At 34.6% G+C, this 25,592-nt stretch overlaps 1 protein-coding gene across 5 annotated transcripts; it reads left to right on the forward strand.

Annotated features, from left to right (window-relative positions):
• The first annotated feature begins 913 nt into the window (after positions 1-913).
• On the forward strand, positions 914-24,523 carry TIAL1 (TIA1 cytotoxic granule associated RNA binding protein like 1). 5 transcript variants are annotated; one of them, XM_058187491.1, is made up of 12 exons: positions 914-1,255; positions 8,642-8,738; positions 11,274-11,372; positions 11,599-11,653; positions 11,789-11,876; positions 13,713-13,788; positions 14,885-14,993; positions 17,021-17,116; positions 17,199-17,283; positions 18,809-18,932; positions 19,148-19,287; positions 21,062-24,523. In XM_058187491.1, the coding sequence occupies exons 1-12, from the start codon at positions 1,227-1,229 to the stop codon at positions 21,177-21,179; spliced, it is 1,116 nt and encodes a 371-aa protein (XP_058043474.1). In that variant the 5' UTR covers positions 914-1,226; the 3' UTR covers positions 21,180-24,523. The 5 variants fall into 5 exon arrangements, with proteins under 5 accessions (XP_058043474.1, XP_058043473.1, XP_058043476.1 ...); XM_058187490.1 differs by having other exon boundaries at positions 917-1,255; positions 11,223-11,372; XM_058187493.1 differs by lacking the exons at positions 914-1,255; positions 8,642-8,738; positions 11,274-11,372 and adding an exon at positions 12,875-13,248 and having other exon boundaries at positions 11,602-11,653.
• The last annotated feature ends 1,069 nt before the right edge of the window (positions 24,524-25,592 follow it).

Below are 25,592 nucleotides of genomic sequence, written 5' to 3' on the forward strand. Positions count from 1 at the left end.
CATAACTATGCTCCCAACGTGGAAAAGGAGGGGCGGCAGGGTATGGTGTGGTCAGATATTTTCCATGCATCTAATTCAAATCCCTGCTTGATGTAGAACATACAACAAAAGCATCAAGTATTAACCTCTATTTGGAGATCTCCCACAAAAAACCAGCATCCATTTCTTAAAAAAAAAAAATGGCTTTACCACGAAACTTTTATGTGACAGTCATTCAGCTATTTGAAGTATACAGTACTATCATATTATAGTCCTTTCGTAAACAACACCCGACTAAGCCTCTCCAATTCCTTCAAGCTATTTTTATTGGATTTGTTTTATTACCTTTTATGCTTTCCTCTGAACATTTTGATCAATAATCTCGGCAGGCAAATTATCCACAGTACTCCCAGTCTGCATCTAATCTATAATTTACCTTCCTTATTACAAGTAAGGATCAGAAGAAAGGAAATATTTTGGGTTAGAGTAAACATTTAAAGAACGGATCTATTCTTACTCAGCGGAAGGCTGTGAGTAAACATAATAACCTGGATACAGATAGCAAAGGAAACTATTCCGTGAACAATTGACCACACGTGTTTAAGGAAGGCTACAATAAACTCTCAATGAAACACTGGGAAAATAGGTGTAAGACCTGCCAGCACGGAAAAAGTTTGGTTCCTTCCCCTGACTCCGCCTGAGCGCCGATTCTATTTCCCCACCCCTGGCGTGAACCAGGAAGCAAAACGCTTGTGTTTTAAACTCCCAATGCAATGTGCCTCGGAGACCTTACTAACTTTCAGGTACGTGGACTTCAACTCCCAGAATGCCCTTCCCAGCCAGCCGGAAATTCTGGGAGTTGAAGTCCACATAGCTGAAAGCCGTCAAAGTTAAGAAACGCAGCTCCAACATTCCCTTTCTATCGTGACGCCGAGGAAGGTGGGAGAGAGAGACAGACAGAGAGAGATATATGGGTTGCGCTGCGCTTGCGCATTGGACGATTTCCTGAGTGGTTGGCGATCGCGGCCATTTTGTGGACCCTTTGGTTCAACGCCCCCCTCCCCCCCTCAGCGTTTTATTGACTCCTACCTTGGGGGCTGCCGAGGCCTAAGAAAAAACGAAAGGCCTGGAGCGGCTCGGTTGTTTTTGTGTTTTGTTTTAATCGCGACTCGGAGTCTCCCTACGCTTCCCCCTCCCCTTCGGTGCAGCATCCTGGCTCTGCCTGGGAGCAGCTTTCCTGTAGCAGGATGGAAGACGACGGACAGCCCAAGACCCTGTGAGTGGGACGGGGAATGGGTTGGCCGCTCGGTAGGTGGGTCAAGAAGCGATGACAGGAGGGGGAATCTGCAGGGAGGATTCTCTGAAGGAGCATTTGGAGAGAGAGGGGTGAAGAAAGCGGGACCCAGGGTATGGAGGGGAGTCGCGGCACGAGAAGGAAATCTATACCTCGCCTCAGGTTACAGGTGATAGAGGAGTTGGAGGTTCCCCACAAAATGTCATCAGGGCGGGTGATAAATTGTGCAGGGCATAAACCCCGAGTAGATTTGGAGGGTGGGATGTTCTTGGTAACGGGGGAGGTTTGTAGGAAGTTTTTTATTTTTTAACGAAATGTGTAGGTCAGTAGCTTAATATATTCAAATTGCACCGGCCATTTGATAAATGTTGGCGTGCCTAAAAGCCTTTCCTGTGGGATGGCTACCAAGAGGGCCATTGCCTTTTGCCAATTGGCAGGGCTTGTGGCATAGATTTGTAGATTTGGCATTCCCTCCAGCAGTAGAAAAGTTTTGGAAAGTAATCTTGAGGGACCTCCATAAGGTAGGAAATCCCTGGCAATGAGGGACCTCCATAAGGTAGGAAATACATTTCCAGTTAAAGAAAGCTGGGAAAAACCAGAGGAAAATTGATGTATGTTTGAGTAGGTATGGTATTTAAAGATTTATAAGGCTGCTTAACTCAGACAGTGTGACTTTGGGCAGTGTCACCTACAACAAAACACATCGTCATCATACAACCAGCACCTAACAATCTAAAAATGTGAAATATGACAACCAGGCACAGACCATAATAAACCTTAGAGGGGAGCTCCTACTCAAATGACCCTAAATGCCTGAGGAAGAGCCGGGTCTTAAGAGCTTTCCTAAAGACAAGGAGAGTCGGAGGCTTGTCCTCTACAGGTAGTCCTCAACATATGACCACAATGAAGCCCAAAATTTCTATTGCTAAGTGAGACATTTGTTAAGGGAGTTTTGCCCCGCTTTACAACCTTTCCTGCCAGAGTTGTTAAGTGAATCACTGCAGAGTTGTTAGGTTAAACATGGTTTTTAAGTGAATCTGGCTTCCCCATTGACTTTGCTTGTTGGGAGGTCACAAAAGGTGATCACATGAGCTTGGGTCCGTGCAACTGTCATAAATGGAAGTCAGTTGCCAAGTGTCTGAATTTTGATCATATGACCTTGAGTATACTGCACCAGTCATAAGTGTGAAAAACAGTCATAAGTCAATTTTAGTGCTTTGAATGGTCACTAAACAAACTGTCATAAGTTGGGGACTACTTGTATTGGGGGTGGTGGATCATTCTAGAGGTCAAGGGTCAACCACAGAAAAAGCATCCTTTAGGTCCCATAAAGTGACAGTTTAAAAGAAGCAATCTGGAGCAGGCCCTCCCTGTGGGAACATGTGGAGAGGGAGATGAAGAAGGTAATCCCTCAAGTAATGTTAGTAAGATATAGTATTTAATAATGACATATTAAGAAATTGCAAGGTTTGGAAATCAGGAAATTTGAACAATAAGCAAGTAAAAGGAATATAACTTAGAAGTCAATTGCAAAACAAACCACTTTACGATTGAAAATTGGAGGGTCGTAGTTGAAGGAGGTTATGCTCAACAAAAATATTAGTATGTAAAAAGCATACCAGAAGTCAGAACAGTACAATATGATAGTACTGATGCTTTATCACAAGAAAAAAAAATCAAAATCCTAAGGGGCCATTTTGTAAGGCCAATTGAAGATTTACAAAACAGTGAAAGCTTTTGAATTTTATTGGCTGAGATAGGAAGAACTAGGAAAAAGAGGGAAGTATATAATAGATTTTTAAGTCATTTTTGTTCTGAGTTACATGCTCAGATGAAGCAGTGATGAGCCTCCAGAGAAAATCAGATGCAGAACATCATTAGGTTAAGCTTGGGGAGAAACATGTAAAAATTTGTCAGTCTGCTGTTTAAGAAAACATACTTTAGCTGTTAAACATAGAATTGTTTTACATTTTATGTGATTTACACAGATTCTTAGCTGATGAGAGACAGAGAACCTAGCTTGATAATACTTATTAACAAAACTGATAAAAATTTATCTATTACTAAGTTTGTGTTGTTGAAAATGAATAAAGAACACATTTTAGTGGAGTAAAAAAAGTTAAAATTTTAATTTAAGGGTTCTTGAGAGTCTATAAAGAGTAAAAAGAAAAAGTTCAGAGAAAAAAGAAAATATATATTAAAGAAAAGAGATAATTATAAAGAAATAACTTCCTCCTCATCATGACAAGAACAAAAAATTTCAGTAATTTATCACCTTGCTACAAAAGTTCTCTTCTTCCCATAATCTCATCTCTTATCTATAGACTAATTTTAAAGTCTTTTCATTCAGCCCTAATCAGCAAAAGTCCCCTAAGGGTTACCAGAAATGACATAGTTTAACCTTGATTGGATAAACTAGCTTCATATTTTCCCCTGGCTTTTAATAATCTTGATATCCCTTTAAATAACTTGTCCTATAACTTGATTTTTTTTTTCATTTTCTCTTTGTCTATTCTCAGAAATTTCTTCTTTGTCTCTTCTCAGAAATTACTTCAAAACTTTAACATATAAATCCAAAATAGGAAAGTTATCCAACTTGCTCTCTTGTTTGTTTTTTGTATCACTTTTAATTGTTTTTTTTTTTTTTTTTTTTTTTTTTTGTTCAAAAAGTTTTTATTGGTCAAAAAAGGTTTATACAGATACATATCAGGTATGGTAAATTTTCATTTTTCTTATCCAGGCTAAGAATTTTGCTCAAATTTTTTAACACATACAACAGCCATATGGCAAGCAGGTGACACGAAGTAGCTAAGTTTACAAATCTTACATACACAATAAAGAAGGGTCAAGAATAAACAGAATATCATACAAAAGAGAATAAGGAAAACCAACACAATACCAAATATCTTTATCACTTCCTAGTTTTGGATCTCAGAACTCTGGGTTCAGCCTGACCCAACTCCAGGGCCGCAACAGCGGCAGCCGCCACCGCCCCATGGTCTATAACCTCCCCTTCTTCAATTCCTGGGTCATCTGATTCCAGGAGGGCTTTGTGTTCCTCCACGTAGGCCGTAGCCTCCACAATTGTACTAATTATTTTCGTAATGCCCTCCCGGAAAATCATCAATCCCTCTGGCATCAGCCATCTGAAGCCTACTCCCTTCTGGTACAATTTGCTTGACAAAAAGTAATATTTCTTTCTCATTTCACGTACCTGTCTGGGAATCTGCCTCAGAATGGCTATCTCCCTGCCCCTGTAAGTCAGTGCCCCACTCCTATGTTTTCTAAGAATTTCATCTCTCGTCTCTCTTCTCACAAATTTGACATGAACCTCTCTGGGAACTGCATGCGTGCGTGCATATTGTGAATTAACTCTATAAACTCGATCCAGATCCCAATTCATGAAATCAACACCTCTCCCAAGAAATTCTCCCAACAATTTAGTCACAACATCTCTCAAATCTTCTTGGTCCACTTCTTCCAAATTTTGAAACCTAAGGAAATAAGACATTTTATCCATCTGTAGTCCAAGCACAGCATTGCCTGTCATCTCCTCTCTTTTCTGCACTGCCCGCATCTCACCCTCCAGACCTTCCACTTTCTGCTTGTTTTCTGCTGAGACTTGTTGTATCACTTTTAATTGTTAAGACATTAACTGGTTTCATTTTATAGCCAATATAACATGCAACATAATGGGGTCCATGCCATTAATTCAAATACCAGTTTCAGATGATTTGCAGCTATTCCACATAGAAAAAGTATTTTGCATATTCCATTCTGTTTCAGCTGCTGTAAATGTCTTATATCTTAGATTTGGGATATTTTCAGTTGTTCTAGTGTTAGAGTCAGTATAGAAGGAGGACTAATGGTATTCCTGTTGCTGCAAAGGAAAGGATATGGGGGAGGAATTTGGGGCAAAGCAGTAGGCACTTAAGGAGCTAATGTCGCAGGGAGCCATTTTGGATGTAACTACCAATAGAAAAAGACTAACTGGAATCTTGAAAGTAAATTGGACTCCTCAGTTGATATTTGACGCTTCTGCAGGTGGTGACTGCTGATAAGTAATTGGTTGTCTACTGGTATCTGAGATAACTTCCACATCTTATTCCAGTTTAGTTTCAAATTTGATTCACTAGTAGTCTGATGTTGATTTTAGTTGGAAATAGAAAGGCATCCCCCCATTCCACATTCCTTGCTTTTCAAAACAGGCCTCTTTTGAATTAAAAAGAACTTAATTAATATTCCAGAGCAGATTATATAGTATCTCCTCCCCCATTACTGCTGCTTGGACATTGAATTGGTGCAACAACTTTTCTCTCTTTTAAATAATTCTATGTTTTCCCAATAGACTTTCTCAACCTGTAACTAGGAGATGCCAGACTTCCCCAACCTGTAACTAGAGGATGTCCTTTTATTTCAATCTCCATACCTTTGGTAGAAACTCACCTACTGCCCAGAAATGGCCAGTGTCTATAAGATATTAAGAAACTTGGGTTACATTCAATGCATTCATATGTTGAAGAAGTCATAGTGCAACTAGTCCATGGCTCAGTTCCTGAGAGGCTACACATGGGCTTATTTAGTCTCTGTGCACTCAGTAGGATTCATCCACCAATCTTCCAGTGGCTTCCCACCCATCCTCAATCCAACTGACTCAATCTATTTTATGCATGGCCACTCATAATGTTCCTGGGTCCAGTGTCTGACCAAGCTAGGTCAAATGGTGTACTCTCTGAAAAGCTTCTGAACTCATCATACATATAGCATGGAGGTGATGTTATGACCAGCAAGCTATATAGAAGAAAAAGACTATATTCATAATGCCATTACCTGATAACTACTATCGTTTTGTAGGAAAGTTGGATTTTTTGTTGATGTGTTAATGTGTGTGGTGTTAATAAATAAATTTAAATAAAATAGATGGAATGCCAGAAGTGTGTGCTTACGAATGTACTTTCACCACCTTGCTTAAGTTCGCACACAAGTGATGTAACTACAAAAAGTACAAATTGCTTTGATCTGCTGTTTAAGGGTATGTATTCAATGCAGAATATATGCATTTGACTCTTGATGGTGATGTGATTCAGGATATTTGTTTAGAATGTTTTAAAATCATTCTAAAATGATTCTAAAAACTTCACTGTCAACAAGAACATGTAAAAAGTGCACATACCTAAATAAATTCAATAGGTCAGTGTTTTTTTATCAACAAATTCTATGCTGATGGCATACTTTCATTGTTGGTTCTTTTATATTTTTTGACTGCATTTGAAAAGCAAAGGCTATCTGCTAAGTTGGAAACTAGAGTTTTTGCATTAGTGTTACAGTATCATTCATACTCATTGTGCTGCATTGCATTATCTTGTGCCTTTTACGGAGAGTTTAGAGTACATTTCAGTATGAAATTTTTTTTTAGCCTGTTAGCTTGCTAAACTTAGATATATGAACATACTTGCATTAACAGCATACCGTCCATGCTGTTAATGCAAGGCATAGTATATTTGCAATTTTGTTGCAAAGTTATTATTGACTTTATTATTGACTCTTCTCAGCATAAGAGTGCTGAGAAGAGTGCATGACCCATGAGTAATCTTTTATTGTGTTGAGTGTTGTAAATGTAATGCACTACAATGTATTATAGACTTATTTATAGAATGTAAATGCTATATGCTGGATATTTTGTGCTTCCCAAAGTGAAGCCCCAAGGAAAAAATGATAAAGCTTTTTTAGAAACAGTCCCATGTTCCTATCAGACTTAGCTTTGGTATAACAATAGAAATTTGGAAGGAGAAGTATATTTAAACCATTTTTAAAATAATCTTTAATAGATTGGTGTTAATTTAGTACTTTTATGCTAAGGTGTCCATCTGTCCTGGATGAGTTAATTAATTGAAAGGTTATATGTTATGCGAGAGATCAAAAGCACAGAGCCATCCTCCTCATGCTCTTTTCAGTTAAAATACTGATATCCCTCTGGCAAATGCTGCTCTAGATTTCAAGGAAGGCTATGCCATATTTGGGCTAAAATGTAGAAGCTCACTAGTTGATAGCAAAAATTAAAGTAAGCAGATAAGGTTGAATAAATATTCATTACAGCTGTTTGATTGTGGTTAATGCATATAAACCACACATTTCAAATCCTTATGATAGCTACATGGCTGTGCACATACACATATACATATATAGCAGAGAGCAGTACACAGAATAACTTCAAGAGCTTGGGAAAAGGTATGGCTGCTTACCTCTAGTAAGATTAGTACCTCTAATCTTCCATCTATTTATTACTTTTATAATATGTATCTCTTTATTTCTACTTCTATTCTAACTTTTAATCAGGCCCCCATTATGTTAAAGAAAGAAGGAAAGAAAGAAAAACCCAAGAAATATTTCCTTTCTATCCATCATCTCTTGCCTGTTTTAATATTTCAATTCTTATTTGTTTTTTGACATACCTCTCATACTCCTCTCTTGGATCATTGTCTCTATCTACCTCTGCATTTTTACTGTTTAGTCTAAGTATTCCTCCCATCTCTATCCTCTTATGCTGCCAAAGCTCCAAAGTATCTGCCCAAACACCTATCTCTTTTTCAATGGTATCTTCCCATTCCATTTTTTAATTCTTTTTAGCTTCTTTCGGAGCCTTCTATAATGGAGAATCGGCTTGGGAGCGCGGAGACCTGCTCCTCACGTCTGATATTGCCGCAATATCAGCCAAAAGTCTTCTAGGAAAGGATCATTCTTAAGGATGAGAATCAAATACTGGAAAGTATTTCCAAACAGTGATGAGGCCAGAATTTAATAATTCTCCCCTTCTGTGTCATTAAAATTTGACAAATGGAAGAAACTTTTATATAAGGGTCATATGGTATATTGCTTAAGGTATCAGGCTTGAAAGTAGAAGACCATGAATTCTTGACCTATGTTGGGCACATTAGCCAGCTGGGTAACCTTGGGGCAGTCACTCTTTGTGAGTCCTAGAAGCAGGTAATGGCAAACAACTTCTGAAATATTGCCAAGAAAATTGCAAGGATTTGTCCAGGCAAGTTGCAGTAACCAACATTGACCCAAAAGGCACACACACAAAACAAACCTCTATGGAGATTTTGGGACTCTATCTAAGACACACAGGTTGACACATTGGGCATTCTTGTTTTATACCTTAATTTGTTAACTGCAGTGGTAGTTTTGCAGTGGCAGTATTTAGTGTTTGGTAAATTATGAAAAACGTCAGAATTAAAATGTTTTTGATTAACGTGTATTTATAAGTATTGTGGCATGTTTATAAAATGGATTTTTTAATACCTGCAGAATATCTTGGTAAGACATAAATTAATGATATTAATATTACCTTTTATTTTCTATATCTAGCTATGTAGGAAATCTTTCCAGAGATGTGACCGAAGTCCTTATACTTCAATTATTCAGCCAAATTGGACCTTGCAAAAGCTGTAAAATGATAACAGAGGTAATATGTTCTCACAATCTAATCTATATGAAATATCTTAACATTTCACATAATGACATAATGTTTAATTAAGGAGGACTCCTATGCAAGCATTGACTAGGATTATAACCAATTAGTTAATTGATTTAACTGACAAATTTTGATTAGAAAAAGATACTTGTATATCTTAAAATATATGCTTATTGACACTTCTCAGCCCCTCAGAAAGATTGCTTCGGTCTCTAGTAATATATAAGTTTACTTTAACTACAACTATACTCTTTCAAATGAAGGCTGGAAGAAATACTCTTTCTACAAAATAATTCAGGCTGTATATATTATTTAAAGATTACTTCGATTGCAACTTTTTCTTTGTAACAGAAAAAAGATAAAGAATCGAAGCAATTTCTTATTAGGGACTACTATGAATATTAGTCATTACATAGAAAAGTAGTTGGGTTGCAACTATGGTTTTTATCTTTATTTGAATAATTTATATTTTGTTAATACTTTCAGATGAACATCAGAATAAAACATGTTTTATTAGGATTTAGCCATGCTTTTTTGCAGTCTCATGAATGACCAAAATATTTCCTTTTAGAGAGGATGGAATTTCAGAAACAGAGAACCAATATTGTGTATTGGACTATTGAAATTGACCTGACTATTGGATTCATTTAGTGATTTTCAACAAATTATATTTTTCATTATTAAAAAATAAAACTATCAAATATCTACATAAGTGGATAGAAATTTGTATTTTCAATACAAAAGATTTACAATCTACCGTTTTTTCTTTCTGTTTTCATTAAATAGAGATTTTGTGGTAATATATGACTATTTGAAATTAGGTTCTTTTTAACTGCTAAGAAATTAAGAATATAAAACCTGGAAGAATATTGCTCCTTTTTTATTTTAATAGCTACACGGAAGGGATCTATTGCAAGTACTAGAACCTTTTTTAATCCTGAAGGTCTATTTCTAAATGGGTTGAAATTACAATAGATACAGTCCAATACTGGAATTTGCAATTTTGAAAATAATCATTTTAACCAACCTTCACTAGTTTATAGCCATTGGCTGGTTCTCATACCAACTGAAATCATAATGTTCATTTTTAGCTAAGTGTGATGTCTTAACTTTTTATCACAGTTGTCTCAATATTGATAACACGGTATTTTGTGTACATGGTATATTAAAGGAAATATATTCCTGATCTTAATTCCCAATGCATATTCTGTTTTTTTTTAATGGCAGTTTCAAGGGGCTTCTTATATTATTATTATTATTATTATTATTATTATTATTATTATTATTATTATTATTATTATTATTATTATTATTATTATTATTATTAATATTATTATTAATATTATTAATATTATTAATATTATTAATATTATTAATATTATTCAGAGTTCTAATATTACTTCAGAGTTGGAAGGGACCTTGGAGGTCTTCTAGTCCAACCCCCTGCCCAGGCAGGAAACCCTACACCATTTCAGACAAATGGCTATCCAACATTTTCTTAAAAATTTCCAGTGTTGGAGCATCAATAAAATAAAATGGCACAATAGATAGTTCATTAGAAATTTAGACCAAAATACTTCTGTTGGTACATGAATTGTGTTGCTTCCCAGATTAGTGAAAATTGTTGTATATAACATTTCTCTGGAGGTTGGGTATATAGATTGTAACATTTTTGTGTTTTAAATGTTAAAGATAATTAAATATTAAAGATTTTAAATATTAAAGATTTCTTTCTTTCTTAGCAACCACCTATAGGTAACTGGTAACATTTATTTTGTATTTTATTATTTATATATTAAATGTAATATATCTACACATATTACCCGATTCATTAAAATATGAAGCTAAAAATCAAATAATTTTAAATGATTTACTGCATTTTGCTGTAATTTTCTAACCCACATTCTTGCTTTTAATGCTTGTGAAATCTGAAACGATCACACACATCCTCCCAAATCTGGGCTTTGAAATTGGTAAGTACTTGGAGCTGAACATGTTTGCAAAGAAAATAGCTCCAGTTATCAATAAGCCCCTTTTTCCTTCAAAACTTACATAAAAATTTACAGGGAGGAATGAACCATTTAGAAGCACACATATGTATAACCTAACATAGTAGATGTAATCTTATCCCAAATTCGATAGAAACTGGCAGCATTAGTTTTGACAACTTCAGAGGCTAATTTTGTTGATAATTAATTCCAGTTAGGATCACAAGCTACAGTTAAAACTTCTTGATTCAAGTGTGTAATCCATCATGTCATCTAAACAGTGTGATGAATTTTCAAGAAAGGCTGTTCTGAATTGAACCTGCACTTTCATACATGATGACCTTTAGATGTAGTTTTGTGGATGCTATAATTTGAGATATTCTTTTGACAGAATAGACAACAATTCTTACAGCTACTTTGTAAGCACTTACGATAATATTTTCTTTTCTAGCTTTAAGTAATATATTTTCCTGGATTTTCTTCTCAGCAACCCGATAGCAGAAGAGTCAACTCTTCTGTTGGATTTTCTGTTTTGCAGCATACAAGCAATGACCCTTATTGCTTTGTGGAATTTTATGAACACAGGGATGCAGCTGCTGCATTAGCTGCTATGAATGGGAGAAAAATTTTGGGAAAGGTACGTTGCAAAAGAAAAAAGAATGACATGTAGCAAATTAAGTAAATAGGTTATGATTCATGGCAAGGATTTTTTTCCCCGGTTTTTAATTAGAAATATCTTGAAACAATGTTTCTATAAAGACAAACACTCATTTTGTTGGAATTGATCCTGTACAGCCTCTTCATTGACATAAGAATTATGTCAGAATTATTATTATTACTGATATTTTTTTCATTATTTTTAGGAAGTAAAAGTTAACTGGGCAACAACACCAAGTAGCCAAAAAAAAGATACTTCAAGTAAGTAAATGTTCTGAAGCAACACTTCCTAAGCCATGTATTCAGTTGGATTGTGTTCATTGCTTTACTTTGGCAGTATAAGAAAGCTAAACTTCTTGCATATAGAAGCAATGCATTTCTATTTTTTTCCTCCAGATCATTTTCATGTATTTGTGGGAGATTTAAGTCCAGAAATAACAACAGAAGATATTAAGTCAGCATTTGCTCCTTTTGGTAAAATATCGTAAGTACTATACTTTTTACCTTAAATCATTAATACAAACAGAATTAAAATGCGAGATTGTTCTTCTCTTAAGTCACTGTTATTTATTAGGCATAGAATTATTTACATAATGCCATGTGAATGGTGTAGAATTATCTTGTCCATTTATTGTATTATATTATTCCACTCAAGTATGAACAAGGTTTCTGCATCAGTTCTGTTTAAAGCTGTGTGGTTTTCACACTTGCAAATCCATATGCATTTTTATGGGCTGGGGTGTGTTGTGGGCAAATGAAAGCAAACCTGTTGATTCTTGTGGCTTATAGAGCATTGTCTGATAGGAGCTGGAAGTGTCTGATAATTATATACAGTAGGTAGTGTTGGACTCTGTGTAAATTCATAGCCAGTTGTAAAACTTCATTTCCTGCATTCTTGAAATGTAGTACTACATTTAGGATTTTTAAATTCGAAAATTAAAATTCATATCTTTTGATAAACTTTTAAGTAAAGAAGTCTTGTTTTAAGGATATGTTAATTATGCCAGTCAAAAGTATCTTTGTTGACAGTAGAACTTTGGGACTAAATTTCCAAATATCTATAGCTTTGTAAATGAACATTTTAAACTTTGCAAGTGTTCTTCAAGTGCTATAGTATGTGTGTTTGTTTTATTATTTAATCTAATTTCTTGAAAAACTTTCTTCTATTGTTTTCTTTGTCTTTTTAACAACATCAGAACAAAACCTGAACATCTTGTGTTACTTTACAGGAATGTATTTCTGCTATAAAGCATATTTTCTCTATGTTTTCTCATATTTTCAAATGCAACAAAATCTTATTTTGTCTGTTTGATTTACTTTGCTTTTTATCTCAATCTGGTAAGTACTGGTATTGTTTGCAAGCCAATATTAAAAGATTTAATACAGGTTGCTATTTCTCAGTTTTGATTTATACCTGAGACCTGCAGTTTTTCTGAAGTCCAAGTCACAATTAAAAGTAATAGCATTCTGATTATTTTGCAGAATTGCTCATAAGAATGGACAGGATCTTGAAGCTAACTGCAAGGAACTGTGCACACTGGAACTCAGTTGTAGATTTTTTTCTCATTTCTATTTATTCTTATTATACATTATTTATATATACATATCTTAGTATTTACATTTTAACATTCTATATTCAGTGCAGTTCTATATTTCCAATCATTTTAACTTACTCACTAAAAATTATGTGTAAAATTTGTTGTCTTCATATTGGTGAACTTAGCATTGTTGTTAGTTATATTCGCCTTTCTTAAATTTCTGAAAATGTCAATTTTTCAAAATTTACAGCTGCCCAAACTCCAAAATGATGGTAGAGAATTGACCAAGAAAAATAAAGAAATCTGTTAACAGGCCATGTATGCCTTTTAATTCCTATTTTTTTCCTCTTTTTCAATTTTTTAATATTTCATATTTTATATCACTAGGGAGAGGGCATTTATTTAGAAAATGCATGGTAAACATAGTTAGAAATGTTACAGTAATTTATAGTTCAGTAAACCTTAGAAGACCCTAGTCAATAGATAATTAGAAAAGGAAATTCTGTTCCTTTTAAAATTTCAAATTTGAACGATTTAGTTGTAGAAAGTGCAGGATATATTGATAGGTTGCATGTTTATTACATGTTATTTTTTATTTTTGTCCTACTGCTTTTTTCTAACAGGTAAAGAAGTATTAGGCAGAATTAGGAATGGTTATAGTTAGGAGTTACTGAGTTTATAATAGGGAAAACTATGCTCACAATACAGTGTGTGTGGTTCCTTTTAGTTTTTATTTTGAATATCTATAATATTTCCTCATATAACTGTGCTTCTCTTCCCAGGGATGCACGGGTAGTTAAAGATATGACAACAGGAAAATCAAAAGGATATGGTTTTGTATCATTTTATAATAAATTGGTGAGTACAATACAAATCATTGCTTCATACTTTGTGAGCCTAATTTATAAAGGATGTAATACAAGCAGGCAAACACTTGTAGGGTGCCAGTTCATAGCCCACTTTTATAACCCGTTGGTTATGTGAAAGGCAGAACTTTTTATAGTTATAATTATGTATTGAGTAATGTTATATCGATCCTTTAGACAAGAGACAAAAATATGCCTATTTTTAATTTTACTGGTAATAGAGTACAGATATTTTTTGCAGGGCAGTTACCATATTTTTCGGAGTATAAAAGGCACCTTTTTCCCCCCTAAAAGGGGGTGAAAATTTGGGTACATCTTATACACCAAATCTAGCCTCGCCCACCCATTGGCCCCCACCCTTTGGCCTCTGCCTCCCAGCAATTTACTTCCTTGTAGCAAGCAGCAAGAAGAAAGCCCATTTCAGCTCCAGCACAGCACAAATTGCTTGTCCCTTGGATCGACCTCCCAACTCTCAGCTGTTTCAGGCTGCAGGGATTGCAGATTTTTTTTCTTGTGCTAATCAAGCTATGCTGAAAATGAAAGTAAAGCAGGCTGTTTGCTGCAACCAGGCAAAATTGCTAGGCAGCAGAGGCAGAGGCATATTTCTTTTTCTTGTTTTCCTCACCAAAAAAGGTAAGTGCGTCTTAAAGTTCGGAGTGTCTTATAATCTGAAAAATACGGTACCTCTTATGGAAATGAGAGCTGTATTGGGATCTACTTGGTATATTGTCAGTATCTACCTAAAAGTACCTTAAATGTATTGAGTTCTCCAACTGTGAGGTGGAATATTTGTGGCCTTCTAGATGTTGTTGAACTAGAATTCTCAGCAGCCCAACCAATATGGCTACAAGTGAGAACTATTGGAAACACAAATTCAGCAGCATCTGGAAGCCACAGGAGTCTACCTTCTTCATTCAGTGTATTAATTCCCTTACATTAATTTTTAGGAAAGCTATTAGTACCTAAATTGGTCAATTTTATATTTTCCGAGCAAAAGACAAAGCAACAAAATAGAACATATGTTTTAATTCTCTTATTTCAAATGTATGATTAATTTTTGTCCATGTGGTCTTTTAAAAAAAAATTAGGATGCAGAAAATGCAATTGTACATATGGGAGGCCAGTGGTTAGGAGGTCGTCAGATTAGAACTAACTGGGCAACACGAAAGCCACCTGCTCCTAAAACTACACAAGAAAGTAAGTGAATTTGGGCAAGAATGAAATTCTACTTTTAATTATATTAACAGAGTGATTTCTAATAGATCATCTCTGTCTTTATAAATATCTGACAGCAATATTGAATATGGATATTTAATATTTTGCATCTCTTCTTGATATTACAAATGTATGTACAGTTCCATAAATAGTTTTGGTAATATTTGCTTTTGTGCAGATATTGTTTCATTGTTTGTTTATATGCTTTTCCATCTTGTTATTGTGAGTTTGGACAGGTAACCAGAAATGAAAACTAGGAAGCAATTAAAGAATTGCAGCCATTGTCAATTAATATATCATGTGGTAGAAATCCAAACAGATATTTTCACTTGCAATCAACAAGAAACAAAAAATAATCAATCCATAGGACTCACTCCTGCCCAAACACCTGAGAAACAACCAGGTGCTTCCCTTAGCTCCATGCTTTACAAAAGGCCGTCAGAAATCTGTATGTTGGTGGAGAATGTGTGTGGATGCTCTGGCACAGGTCTTATGCTAGGACAGAAGAGATCCACAAAATGGCAATACAATTAAAAGGATCCCCAAGAATGCCCATACTTTGCTGATTTTGGCAGGCACGGAGAAACGAAAACAAGTGGTTCAAACAATAACCAGGCTCTAATCCATCTAGGTAATAACCAGCATCTTGAATTGCAACCAGAAGTTAGCATGAGTAGAACCTCCTAAATCGGCAGTGGTCAAAATTGATGCACAAGATAAATTATGCAAAGACTATCCTAGTCTTTGCTCCTCCTGTTCCTTAAGTAGGAGCTACTATCCGTGAGGATCTCTGAGTTGCACTCCAACTGTGGGGAATGCAACCCCATTCAGAGTTTAAAGATGAAAACTATCCTGATCTGACAGGCTTCAAAATTTCAGCCATTCTTTTTTGCCAGGGTTAAGCCAATCCACGACCCACTCCCCCCACCTTCAAACACCAAGAGATAACCTTGATATTGGACATATTGGTTATTATAAGCATAGTAATGCTACTTATTATATGTTGATGGATGACCTCATCCAGCAGCTTTATGTATAGGTCAGATAGGAGCAAGAGGAATGGCACAAAATAGAAATATTGGTGCTGTCTCTCTGTCACCTTCCCCACTCACATGCATACTGATTGGAACCAGTTCTGGAGAAAGGGAACCTTTATAACTCCATGCCTTCTACCCTCAATCCTGGGGCAGTTCAGAAATGTACTGAGAGATCAAGAAAGGCCAGAATCAATGTACTGTCTCCAGCCTAGGATTGCCAAACTCACCAACAGATGTGATCAGTGCTATATGACTGCTATAACCAGATCTGAACCCCAGCTAAAAAGGTCCAAATAATCCATTTCTTCCAGAGCTTTCTGAACCACCAGTTGGTCATCTTTTCAGTGACTTTCCCTAAAGAAGGAAAGATGGAGGCTGTATAAAAACTATCCAGTTCCATTGGGTCTAGTGGTATCTTCTTAAGAGAATGAATACCTTCTTTCACAGTAGGTGTAAACCATTCTTGTATTAACTACTGCTTGGACTCAGCTGCCTCACTTTCGGGAAGCCTGGACCAAGTAGATGAGTTATGAATCAGAAATACAGATGGGCTCATCTTACAGCTTTCATAGTGATCCTGCAAATATTCCTATTGTTCTTCCTTAACAAAGAGAAACTGGCTTACCTTAAATACAGCTGTCAGACAGGCCTTCATCTACATGACAAAGGTACTTCCCTGCCCAACATTTTGCCACTCTTATTGCCATGAGATAATGCTTAAGAAAGGTTCTTGCTCAGCAAAGTTTTGATTTTGTTCCTTATGTCATCTTTAAACATTTTCAGTGTTTTGTTAATAAATATATTAAAGATAATATTACTTATGAAAATTGAATGAACTAGCAAATCATGATTTAATGACTTGAAAAGTGTTGAATTTAGAGTCTTTCTAATTTACAAATATAGTAGGCTGCAATATTGTGACATATTGTATGTTGATTAATGGAAATAACAGAAAAAAGTTGTATCTTGCAGACAACACAAAACAGTTGAGATTTGAGGATGTAGTAAATCAGTCAAGCCCCAAAAACTGTACTGTCTATTGTGGAGGAATTGCCTCTGGATTAACAGGTGAGAGTCACATTCATCTTTGCAAAGTTTTTAGTGAACTACTGAATACTCACATGACTAACACAAATGTTAATGTTTTTAGATCAGTTGATGAGACAGACATTCTCCCCTTTTGGGCAAATTGTGGAAACCAGAGCTTTTCCAGTTAAAGGCTATTCTTTTGTGAGGTAGGAGAATTTATCATTATTTGCTCTGAACTTAACATATTACAATGTTGGTAACAAAGCAAACGTATAACTATATTTTAGCTATTATGCCTGAATTACTTTCATTGTATTTCTATAATGTAGTCCTTGATTTATGACCATAAAGAGCTGTGGCGGTACAGTGGTTAGAATGCAGTACTACAGGCTATTTCTGCTGACTGCAGTTCAGTTTGATTCTCACTGGCCTTCCATCATTCTGAGGTCGGTAAAATGAGGACCCAGATTGTTGGGAGCAATTGCTGAGTCTGTAAACCACTTAGAGAGGGCTATAAAGCACTGAAGTCTAAGTGCTATTGCTATAATTGGCACCAAAATGTTGGTTGCTGAGTGAAGCAGACATTTAAGATGTCATGTGACCACTTCACTCAACTACTGTAATCCCAGGTCCTCTGGTTGCAGTGGTTAAGTAATCTTGCGGGTTGTTAAGCAGGGATCCAAGATACGAGCACAGGGGTTAATTAGAGAGGGAAGGCTTCACATGATTTGGAGAATGACACTTCTGAATCACCATGAGTATGGAGCCTCAATGGACAGTGGCACGAGAAGACTTCAGTAGAATAGTCACACCTTCAGTACTGGAAGAAAAACAAAAGGCATAAGTGGGATCCTTGCATGCGTTAGTGGAGTAGGGAACAGGCTGAAGCCTCCTGAGCCTGGTTAGCCCAGGGACCAGATGGAGGTCCTACAGACCATGGCAGTTTGAAATGGGGGGAGACACAGACAGACAAGAGCATTTGCAGCATCCCTGTGGTCATAAATGTGCACAGACTGCCAAGCACCTTAATTTTCAACATGTCACCATAAGGGAGTTGCAACAGCCATAGCTTTGGGCATATGTTGCAAATCCCTTTGTTCGGGATTGTTGTAATTTCAAACAAAGTCAAGGACTATCTGTAACATCAATGATTATGTCAGAGGTTTCTTGGTGTTGGTGGTGGCACATGTCTGTGCTCCATTAAGTTTGCGTCTTCGTAAGGTATAAGCTTAAAACGAGGAATTATCCCATTTTGTTCATCTGTAAACCATATTTTGTAAAATATTTACAAAAGGAAATACAGAAAATATCCAATATTATATATGTTAAAAAGAAATGGAGCCTTAAACATTATGGAATTGTATTAAGAAGTTGTCAAAGGCAATGGCACACCTAATTATTTTTTTAAGAATTTAAATACATTGGTTCCTACATTGGAACCTAACTTCCCTGGATGATTACCGGCAGATAACTACATACACTGAAGCAATAACTTCTTCACTGTTGAAATGTACTTGGTATATTCTTTAAAAAAAGACATGTTGCTGTTAAGTTCCATGAATATTGATGATACATATGCCAGGTTTAGTGATAAGCAATTGGCTGATAGCCTTTTAACTGTACTATATCTTCTGAAAAAGTAAATTTTGATAAATGAACTATTCTTGTTAAACCAAGATTAGAGCAGGATAATACAGTAACATTTTATTTCATACCATATTTTGGCCTCAGGTTTTCAACTCATGAAAGTGCAGCACATGCTATTGTTTCAGTCAATGGAACTACAATTGAAGGCCATGTTGTTAAATGCTACTGGGGCAAAGAAACACCGGATACAACAAAAGAGTTCCAGCAGGTAATTGGTAAACTAGCATTAACGTGTTGTATTTTCTACATCTTCTGTTGTGTGCATTTGTCCAAATCAGTGCATGGAATCTTATCCATTAAAATCCCACATGGAATTTACCTTTAGACATAGAACTTATACTACTTTTGATTTTTTCTCATAAGCACATATTAATTAATATTCTACTTTTTTGTTTATATAACACAAATTGTTTAAATCCATAGGTGGAGTACAGTCAATGGGGGCAATGGAGTCAAGTTTATGGGAATCCACAGCAATATGGGCAGTATATGACAAATGGTTGGCAAGTGCCATCTTACGGAATGTATGGTCAAGCATGGAATCAACAAGGATTTGGTGTTGAGTAAGTACTTCTGCTTAGAAATTGATGGCTTGCATATATAATTTTCCTGGGATAGGAACTCTTGATATTTGCTTGTGCAAAGAAAATTGTTTTTGTTTCTAAAGTAATAGTTTGTTATTTTTTATTATTTTTAAAATAATAGAAAAAAGCAAAAGGAAGAAAACACAAAAATAATATACATTATAAAAAGTTCGTAATAAATGCTTAAAAATAAGTAAAAAATAAAACAAATAAATAGAGTATAATATGTTGTTAGAACAATAGTTACAATTCTGTATAATTATCTTAATAAATTCATACACAGAGAAAGAGAGAGACTTTTATGAATCTCATGCTTTTTTAATGTAGTGTAATTTATATAAATCAGTTTCCTTATATATGTGTATATATTCATGCTGTCTACAGCTATAGGCAGTCCACTCACAAGTAGCAAGTGTAATCGGATCTTCAATCTACTGAGTATGTGGATTTATTTTTCCAAGATGTAATATCAGTCTTTTAACTATAAGGACACACAGAGTCCATTTATGTTATCCAGTTGTCAAATTTCATGTACTAAATATGTAAGTCAAGGGAATATCCCCTGAAAGTTTTAGCTTTTGTTACAGTCACGTTTATTCAGTCTACTACTTTCTCCCAAACTTTAATAATTAAAAACCAGTAAAAAATGTTTAAATTTTACATTATATAAACATGTAAAACATTTAAAGAAGCATTGCTCTTATTGCATCTCCAACAAAATGCAGTCCTAACAATCCTTTTTTATACAAGTGCAATAGATAAATTTGAAATATTACTTTTTGTTGTATAAATTGTAGGTTAAGATCCACTGCCACTCTAGATAAAGAAGTTAAGATGATATTTGTCTAGGCAATATAGGAACCTCTAATTCTTTATTCTACTCATCTCTTACTATTTTCACGTCAAATTGATTTATTGATAGCAAATATTGGTATAAACTAATAATAGATTTTTTTTAGTTTTAAAAGATTTAACCAGTTGTAGTACTTTGTGTGTCTAAGAGGTTAAAAATGCTGCTGGTCCAAACAATGCTGTTAACAGCTGTAGCTATAATATTGTCACTGAGTTACATTTGATAGATATTTGTCTCTTAGCACAGTGTATATTAAAATTCACCTATATCATGTTTCTAAAGTAAAGTGTTAATTTTCATTTTCTGGAGGGAGATTGATTAATTATAATGCTATGTGAGTGAGCAGTAGTGAACCATAGATTTGCACAAGCAAAAGCATTATGCAAAATCATTATGCAACTATAACCTAAACAAAATGAGTTGCACTAGCTTAATACACAACAACATCTTTTTGAATAACTTCAATGAGTTCTGTTCTATTCAGTTGAATCAAAGATGTAAACGCAAATCAGGACTGCTGAGCATATCTGATTGCCAAAGCTTAATATGGCTATTAATAATTTGAATTTTCATAACTAAATTTGTAATAATGAAGTAAACACTTTTGAGTTGCAATTTATCCCACTCTACCTTGAATTGAATGCAAATCTATACGTTATCCAGTACACCAGTCTACCTTTCATAAATTGTTTATCAAAGACAATAGAAAAATTTCTGCTAATTAGTTTGTTTTGCAAGGTAGTTCTTGGGAATGTTGTATATATTCATTAATGCAAGTAATATGTCTGTCATGATTAAAGGATTACAGGGGTTAATTTTCATCATCTAGCAATGGGTATTATTGTGGTTAAAATTGAAACAGATGAGAATAATTACAATTTTCTTTTCCTCTTAAACTAGTCAAACACCACCTGCAACCTGGATGAGTGGATTTGCTGCTCAGCCTGCCCAGGGACAAGCTGCTCCGGTAATACCTAATCAGGCTGGCTATGGTATGGCAAGTTACCAAACACAGTGAGCTTAGAACTCTTAGAAGTGTGATTTCAAGACAGGTTTCATTTTCCAGTGATTTTTCTGAAGCCTGAAATACAGACACTGGGGAGAAGAGGGAAAGGAGGCAAAACGGGAAAGAAACAGAGAAAGAAACAAAGAATATTTATTTTGAAAAATGAAAATGTTTGGACCTTTAACAAAGCATTTGCTTTGATGAAGGACACAAATATCTTCAATTTATGCCTTTTTAAGTTTTGTTCATGATGGATATGAACAGGTTTTCTTTATGTACAAAATTTAAAATAAAGTCATTAAAAACAATTCTGACTGCACAATTTGGTATATTGGAAAGAAATGCTTAACATTGTGGTTCTTAGATCCATTCCATTTTCTTTTGTCTTCAGCATTTTATATCAGGTTTTGAGAAAAAAATACATTAATGATGCTTTTAATTGAACATTAAATCCTGATGTTTTTCTGTGGACCAAAGATTGCATCAAAGGCAACAGTATATTCTTCGTTAATTTCAGAGCCATCATTCAGAAAAAATATTCATGGAAATATTTTTTAAATTAATTTTGAAATATTTGAAGAAACTTAAATCTGGTGGTTTGGTCTGATCAACATTGTTATCTGTAGTACTATCAGATATTTCTGTTCACATTCAGAAGCAAACTATAGCTTTTCAAATTTAATTTACTTGAAGCACAGATTTGCTTTTACTTTAGAGGTGCCTTTTTGATTTTGCTTTTTTAAGCATCATATATGCCCATTTATATTACAACCTGCAGTGCTTAGTATGCTCTGAAATAGAAGGAGCAATTTTATACAGAAAGTTACTTTATTCTGCTGCTTTTTTGTGTTGGAGTAAAATAAATGAACCATACACTTTCAAAACTAGCTATTACATAGAGTGAAAAAAAATATTCAGAAGCCTTATTTTTAACTTGATAAATAACTCATTTTGTCACCAGAAAACAGATTATTTTACTTTATGCTACTTACTATGTAAATAATGAGGCTACTATAAGTACCTGAATGTTTTAAAAATGACAAGTTTTTTTTTAAAATGTAGGAATATTTAACCAAAATATTTTTAATTAGATTGAGGAATTTTTAAAGGAAGGCATTTTAATAATGTCATATATGTTTAACAGAACTGCATTTGGAATAATGAACAATTTGAAGTATGAATTAAGTGTATTTGTTTTTTAATTATTTTGGCTTGCATTTCACAAATTTGTATTGAAGCTAGGTTATTTGTGGATTAAATATTATTGAGATAAATAATGAAGTTGGTAAAATGTTACATAAGGTTACTTTTTGCTTTGTAGATACACTGATATATTTTAAGTTGAAAGTGAATGCAAGATAGGTTACACAATAATCTGTGACAGCTAGGTGGTGCAAATGACTCATCTTTGAATTTGAACACTTGAGATGAACAATATGTGCCATTAATAGAAAGAGACTTGCATCTTGGTGGACTCTAGGCCAAAATATTTACGAGTATATAAGTTTGGTTGGTTTCTGAATAGAAAAGTGTTGTTTAATAGATCATTATTAAATATATACTACATTATCTAGCAAATATTGAAAAAAATGTTTATTCCAAGTGGGAGAAAGGTTGGTTAAACTAATCTCTCTTTCTTCTTGAATAACTGATCATAGAGTTATTACCATGGATGTTTTTGCTACATGAAATTTATTGATCTATACTTTGGTTAAAATATTTTTTAGGAATTTTGAATTTCTATATTTATTTTGAGGCTAGGAAGATTAAAATAGTATTCATGGACATCCTACTAAATCTGTATTATGATCTTTGGCAATTTTAACCAAACAATTTTTGTTGAAATATATAAAGTGTCAACGATGTTTTGTTTCAGACTGGACAAACCAATCTTTTTCAGGTTGATTAGTTTCCCAGTGGAACAAAATTGAATATAGCTGGAGTATTCTGCATAAAACGTAACTCTTTAAAGATTTTATATCTATATCATATGGAAACAGTGGAAGCCTGGAACAAGATGAGCCTCATTTTTCAGTTGAGGACCCCCATCCTGACTAATTTCTGTTCCGCAACATATAGCAAAGTTGGTCAAAGAGTATTTTTTAAAGAAGGGTTTAAATAAATCAACAATTTAGGATATGTTTCTCCCCCCCCCCCCCCCATTCTGTCAAGCTTAGCAAGAGGTAAAGTCCAGAGCACAATCGGACAAGGCTCTAGACAAAGCATCAGCAGTTATTTTTGGAAAGCAGAGTTTAGAGTAAATTGTGCACAACAAACTTCATGGCTGTATCACCATCAGAACTCACTTGTGCATTTAATTATTGCAACTAAATGGTATGTTTAATTTCAGTTGAATTTAATTTTACTCATGGAGGAATCATAATTCATTTATTTTTACTGAGGTCATTGCATCGCAGATTTTGAAAATGTTTGCCCTAAATATTAAAAAGTAAAGTTTCTTTCTAATTTACTTTGACTCCTATTAGAGTCATGAGAACAGCCATGTAGTTTTCTTGGCAACATTATAAAGTGATTTGCCAGTTCTTTTTTCCAGGATTTTTAAAATACTTCTTTACTAGCCTACAGTTCACAGTTGTCCTGATAGATTCCCATCTAAGTACCAACAAGGTCCATCTTTTCAAGATCAACCAAGTTCAGCTTTATTCTGTCAAAACAACAAACAAAAAAACAGCACAAGACATACAAACATTCATTTTATTTTTTCATAGCAGTTTTTTTAAAAGGTGTAAATGTACCTATCAGGCAAGAGACTAGCCAAACTTACATGGACAGTAAGTGGGCTATCTTTTTAGGTATCTCGTCATTTGTCATTCCAAATGCCAAAGCAAAAGTGGCTCAGCTGTTGCCTGGATCTTTGCCTATTAGAATTTTTGAACCCCAAAAGTGAATTGATCTAAACTTTTTCTGGTCCTCACTGTATATGAAAGGCATCATTCGATTTGGAATCTGGTTTAGACACAATTAAGTTTCTAGCTAGGATATATTAATTGCCAAGACAATATTGATTTTTCCACTCCCTCTGATGGATGGGTACCAGCAGATAATTTTTACATTGATATGGTTTGATTTTTTTTTTCATTTTGTTTCAGAAAAAACACCATAATTCTCTGTTTCTTAAGCACATGTGTCAAAGAAGAATGGGTATGGGTAATGATGAAATGATACAATGTGTTTTCCTTCAATCTTACTGTAGAGGTCTTTGATTCACTTTTATCTCTTCTTTGTTCGTAAAAATACATTTGGCAAATTGTATGTGTATATTATCTGATCAAAATTCACTAATCTCTGATAGAGTGGCATAATAAACTAAACTTGCCTTCAGTTATTGAAATTCACTGAGTGACTTTGGCCAGTCTTTCTCAACCCAACCGACCTTACAGGATTATTGTTGGGAGAATTGGGAGAGGAAATACTAAGCACACTTAAAATCCTGATGACTGATGGAATATGAATCAAATAAATCAATAAATATATGTTACAGTGTATACATACAAGCTTCTACCGCTACTTACTAAGCTATTAGGAAAAGTTTTTGCAGGAATTATGTTTCAAATCAGCCATCCAGAATTGTTTCTATATGTTTCCTATTTAAATGAAACATTTGTGTCAGGTTCAGCAACAACACCTTCTATTTTTTGTTTCTACTGTTTTTTCCTGTCCCTCTTGTCTCCTCACACCTCAGCCAATGGCAAGAGGAAGAGAACTGGTCCTTGAAACTTCATGGCTCTTCTAGATAAAAAAAGCCAGTCATAGGATTCAAGCCTTATTGAACTTTTATTTGTTTGTTTATTTATTAAATTTATTTGCTCCCTATCTCACCATAAGGCTAAGCAACAGAAATGGCACTATTTTGTGTTTGAATGTGGAATAAAACCAGTATGCTTTGTTCAGCAGTCAAGACAAAATTTTAAACAAGGGAATGTTGTCAACTTGAAAAACAGTTTGTGTTTGAAGCTTAACATGGTTTACATATCCCTAGCAGTTGCTTTGAAAAACTTGAAAATATTTGGCTTTTATTTTTCAAATTGAATATAGCAATAAACCAAAAATATTTATTTTATTAGACATATGGTTCCATCCTGACTCTGAGAGGCATATAATATCAGAAGTGTTCCATTAAATATTTTTTTCCGACTCTTTTAGCATGACACTATTTTATGCTTTCAGCAAAGACCCTGTTAGCTATTTTTTTAGAAATCTCTTCAAATACAGAATAATTTCTTCAAGTTTTCTTAATTTACAGTTTACTTGATATTTGTAGGATGCACTGTGGTGCAGGACACTGAGAAAAAGGGGAAGCTTACTGAAAATCAGATCATGTCATTGGTGAGCAGAGCAAAAAAAAAATACATTTTTCTCTCTTTCTTCCCATGTGCAATCAATTTACCTTAACTCTGCAAGGCT

The sequence above is a fragment of the Ahaetulla prasina genome, chromosome 6 (assembly GCF_028640845.1).
Source record: "Ahaetulla prasina isolate Xishuangbanna chromosome 6, ASM2864084v1, whole genome shotgun sequence".
Taxonomy (NCBI): domain Eukaryota; kingdom Metazoa; phylum Chordata; class Lepidosauria; order Squamata; family Colubridae; genus Ahaetulla; species Ahaetulla prasina.

Excerpts from the sequence above, each read along its gene's own strand:
- TIAL1 (XM_058187490.1), top strand. The coding sequence starts at position 1,227 with ATGGAAGACGACGGACAGCCCAAGACCCT. Across the intron at positions 11,654-11,788 it reads CCAAAAAAAAGATACTTCAA|ATCATTTTCATGTATTTGTG; the intron begins GTAAGTAAATGT and ends TTTTTCCTCCAG. Across the intron at positions 19,288-21,061 it reads CAACAAGGATTTGGTGTTGA|TCAAACACCACCTGCAACCT; the intron begins GTAAGTACTTCT and ends CTCTTAAACTAG.